The sequence below is a fragment of the Halyomorpha halys genome, unplaced genomic scaffold (genome assembly GCF_000696795.3).
Source record: "Halyomorpha halys isolate HHAL.00 unplaced genomic scaffold, Hhal_1.1 Scaffold1207.1, whole genome shotgun sequence".
Lineage (NCBI taxonomy): Eukaryota > Metazoa > Arthropoda > Insecta > Hemiptera > Pentatomidae > Halyomorpha > Halyomorpha halys.
In genome coordinates this window covers 178,374-183,314 of record NW_027105149.1, presented here as the reverse complement: position 1 = coordinate 183,314, position 4,941 = coordinate 178,374, and the positions used below count along the sequence as shown (strand labels likewise).

The following is a 4,941-nucleotide window of genomic DNA, read 5'->3' as shown; positions in this document are numbered from 1 at the left end:
CAATCTTTTCACACTCTTGAGACTGGTATATATTTAAATGGACAAGAGCAGAATGTGCGTTTTAGTAAACATTCTCATTTTTTTTTTTTACTTTTGCAAAAGAGATATGTGAAAATACCGGAACATTTAAAATTAGTAAATATACTTTTTGGTGGAATAATGCCTTTGGAGTGGATCAATTTCCTAACTGAAAGGTTCATTTGCGAATTTAGTAGTGAAAGTATTGCCATAGTGAATAATATAAAAAATATCTGTTCCAGAACAAGCAGGGATTAATTTCAATTCAAAAGTAGGCTGGGAAGTGAAGATGAGATTCTCGCTTTGCACCAAATTTGTTATTCACAATTTTTATTGTTATTGATTTTATAAAGTATTTTTTTTACTATATTATTTTTTTTTAAATAATTTATTTATTGTTATTTACAACTGTATACACAAAAAAACACTTCTAAAGGAGAAGATCTCGAGGCCATCTTCTTTTCAGACGCCTAGGAGGATTATTAGGTAGTGAAGGAGAAGCCAGGTTAGAAACGAGTTGGTTTCGGTGGTTGGAAAGTTTATTATGGAAGGAATGGTATCTGGTTCTGGCCAAATCGGCAACATAGGGGACATTGAGGTCCTGATGGGTGATTTGGTTTGTGACAAAGTAAGGAGCATTAAGGATTTTACGAAGGATTATGGACTGTAAGGATTGGATTCGAGAGGAATTAGATGGTTTAGTGGAGCCCCATAGCTCAATTCCGTATGTCCAGATAGGCCTTATAATAGTCATGTAGATCAGTCTTTTGTAATGGATTGGAAGTTTGGACCGTTTGTCTAGTAAATGTTGTAACAGTCGGAATCGACGAGCATTTTTCAGTCTTTTCAGTTTTGTATGAGGATTCGATGTCAGTCGTTTGTCCAGATTTAGTCCTAAGTAACGGATCTGCTCAACACTATATAATTTAAATAGAAGATATATTTAATCCATACATCCATAAAAACAAGTATTATTTTGTCGAAATGTAATTGAAATCTTATTGTAGATAAATATACATTACTATATTGTGGATATACTATACATAAAAATAAGATTTTTATGCTTCAAAAATAATTGTATATGCAATCTTTTCACACTCTTGAGACTGGTATATATTATTTAAATTAATCAATTGCTATCCATGTTAAGTCTCAACACGTTTTATGATTTCATTAACAGTCCAGCGTTTCGGCCATGCTCAATGACAATTTACACCTTATATCCAACTATTTAAAACTTTTTGCAGACTATTCTGACTAGGTCATTAATAACAGTCAAATCACCATATTTTGTGACAATTTCAATAATTTGTAAAACTTTTAATTTAAGATCAACTTAATGCTATCAACTATATTATCAACAAACTATTTTTCAATATTCATCGAATTGTGATTTGACTGTTATTAATGAACTGGACGGAATATTTTTTTTTAATGATTTTTTTAAATCATTGGATATGAGGTGTAAACTTATATTTAAGATTGTCTTTTAGGATGGCCGAAACGTTAATGAAATAATAAAGAGTGTTGACTTAACATGGATACCTATTGATTTATCTAAACAATATAGTTATTTGCATGAGGCATGTTATATTTAATATATACATCTTAATTTTACTTAATTTATCTTTTTATTTTAGGCTTCCATGAAATATTGGGAAAATTCCGAACATGTAAGGCACTATCGTCTCCATAGAGAAGAATATATGGAAACGTTAGACTCCTTCTTAAGATCAATTGGTGTTGAAAACCAAGAATTAGAGGAAGTAATAGCTCCTTACAAAATCCCACAAGTACAAAGAATACAAATTCAAAATAAATAGTGACTTTGTTGTAATGAATTGATGAACTGTAAATATTAATGTGAGTCGTGTATATCTGAATGTGCTGTGTGAATATTTGATCATGATGAATAATCTAATAGATGTGGTGAAACAGAAATGAGGCCCTCTGTTGAAAATTCAAATTCCTCGTTTTGCTTCCCAATGCCAAAGTGCAGTCCAAGGTTTCTTTTGGGAAGTTTTTGTCCTAGAAAAAAAACCCAGTTATTTCACCCCAATTTTTTATTACTGTAATGAAAACCATACATAGTTACAAGTCAAAATTGATTACCTTGCGAACCATAGTTAGAGAGGGTAAAATATAGCGGCTGTTCCAAAACGTTAAAAAAAAATTAATTTTTCATTCGGAGTTCCATATATTTAAAACTAACAACACCAATAAAACATAAAGTACAGTGAATTTGCTTAAATATGAACCCTAATAGAGCTGTTTACGTTTAGACAGTTAAGTCACGGAAATACACTTGTTAAAACGAAAGATTTATTATTTATTAATAAAGAAAAATATAGTAAATTTATTTTGGAAAAACTATATTTCAGGAATTATAAGACGTACAGGTGTCTATTAGCAAACTAATTAAAGATAAGTGTCAGTATTATAGAGTAGTTTATAATTGGCATTTTCTTAGAGAAAAATAAATTTTTTAAACTTCTGGAAAAGCCAACATTTTTTATTTCTCCTTACCATAGTTGGTAGAGTCATCATCAATTTTTACTCTTAACTGTATATAGTTTTAATTTAAGCAATTAAAAATTGCGGTTAACTAATTGTTTGTCCTCTTTTCGAGCTGTTCGACTAATTTTATTTAACCGCTATAAATCAACATTTTGTGCATTTACTTTGGCAAATATCAACTATATACAGTGAAGAGTAAAAATTGATAATGACTCTACCAACCATGGTAGGGAAAATAATAAATGGCGGCTTTTCCAGAAGCTAAAAATATTCATTTACCCCTAAGAAAATACTCTTTATAAACTACTTTATAGTACTATAAATAAACTTTAATTAGATTGCTACTAGACACCTGTATGTCTTATAATTCCTAAAATATAGTTTTTCCACAATAAATTTGCTTGATCTTTCTTGGTTTCGTTATTAAATCTTCCGTTTTAAAAAGTGTATTTCTTAACTTTCTAAATGTGAATAGCTCTATTAGGGCTCATATTATTAAGCAAATTCATTGTACTTTATGTTTTATTGGTGTAGGTAGTTTTAAATATATGAAGCTCTGAATGAAAAATTAATTATATTCTTAACGTTTTGAAACAGCAACCATATTTTATTTCCCTGACTATGGTTCGCAAAGTAATCAATTTTGTCTTCCAACTATACATACATAGTTTCATGAGAGTTATAAAACATTAGGTTGAAATAACTGTTTTATTTTCCTGTTTCTAGCTTTTGGGCTATTTTTATTGAAGAAAATGAAAAAAAAAATGTTCACAGAGTCAAAAATCTTTACTGGCATATTTCGACATAGAAATGGCCGGAATAAATTAAGATTCTAACAAAATAAAAGTTGTTAATTATCAAATAATGCGTTCAAGTAGCATCAAATCTATTGAATTCGGTTGAATATTCAAATATACCATAAAATGTGGTGATTGTGCCCAGTGAGGTGAAAATTAGCCAACACGGAATTCAGCAAATAAATGTTATAAGGCTATAACAAAGTCAATAAATAATTATAGCTGGGCCGCCCATAGCTCAGTGGTTAAGACACTGTCTTACCAATTTGATGTCTATTGGCGGTGCCGGTGCGAATCCGGCCTGGGACGTCGACTTTTTTCATTGAGTGGCGGTCCCACAAAATGAAGAACTTTGACCCCCAACAGGCAGTATAGGACTCCAATGGGAGTCTTGGCCAAAAAAATAATTATAGCTATATAAAGTCAATAAAGCTGATGATTAGTTATCAGCAGACGGGAAACAAGGTTTTAGTTTGTAGTGACACGACTATCTGCTGATATATACTGTAACTACGAGAGCCACCGAAACCGCTACGTGCTGGCATGATGCAACCTACCAGCTGATACGAAGACTACTACACTCGTTAGGCAAACATCATATATTGAAATGTATATTTCTTGTAAATACTTTAATTGTACAAATTAATAACACTGCTATATTTTGTAATATTCATAAATGTATTATTATAATCAATAAATATTGCAACCGATTTTTCTGATTCAATAAAGGCGAACGTCTTAAAAGTAGCATCTCTGGGTGACATTGAATAGCCCAGAGAGCTAAGCAGACCTCATTCTGAATTTCCCCTCAATTCTCCTTACGAGGCAGTGAGTAACAATATATATAAAGTATCAGTACATTCTATTTTGGAATATTGTCTTTTACTTCAACTTATCTTCTCTGGAACTATCCTTTCATTTCGTAAGGACCTACGGCTCGTACCCGTTGGACTTAAATTCCCCTTCGCAACTGTAGGCTGAAACCTTGCAGAACGAAGCTATAATCCTTTGAGGACTTACAGCTCATATCATTTATCACATTACTGCTTATTTTATCAGTACTATTCTCCAATGTACGGTCTATTCACTAACTTAATGTTTACATCGTGTCTAAGAGATTGTCGACTACTCATTGTTATTACTTGTTGCAGTTTGACTACCCACTATTTTTATCCATATTATTATAATTTCCTCTTAGTTTATTACACCACTATCATTCCCATTTTTCATGGTTTCTATTCTTATTCAATAACTTTAATTGTTTTTTTTTATCAATATATTTACAAAATCTCTCTCTCTTCCCCCTCTCTCTCTCTCTCAACAATAAAAATATACAATTTCAAACAGGCTTTAGAAACATGTATTATAAACAATTAATGGATAAATAAAAATCTGATCTTATTTAGCAATGATCTTGCTGATGTGAATTTACTTTATGACATGAATGTAATTTTGCTTTGTGTAATCTATTATCATATAAATATTTTAAATTATATGATTTTCCTCTGCTTCATTTTGTTGGATTGCTATTTTTACCAAATGTTATTTGGTGATTAACTTGCATATATATATATTTATTTATTTTTGTTTTGTTTATTCAATAGTTTCA

The 4,941-nt window shown here is 30.7% G+C and overlaps 1 protein-coding gene across 1 annotated transcript in view; it reads left to right on the top strand.

Annotated features, from left to right (window-relative positions):
* The window catches only part of LOC106688797 (uncharacterized), a 21,100-nt gene extending 18,178 nt beyond the window's left edge, over positions 1-2,922 (top strand). The window contains exon 6 of the mRNA XM_014433437.2: positions 1,659-2,922. Within this exon, the coding sequence (XP_014288923.1) occupies positions 1,659-1,841 (183 nt within the window). The 3' untranslated portion in view covers positions 1,842-2,922. The remainder of the gene's footprint in view (positions 1-1,658) is intronic.
* The last annotated feature ends 2,019 nt before the right edge of the window (positions 2,923-4,941 follow it).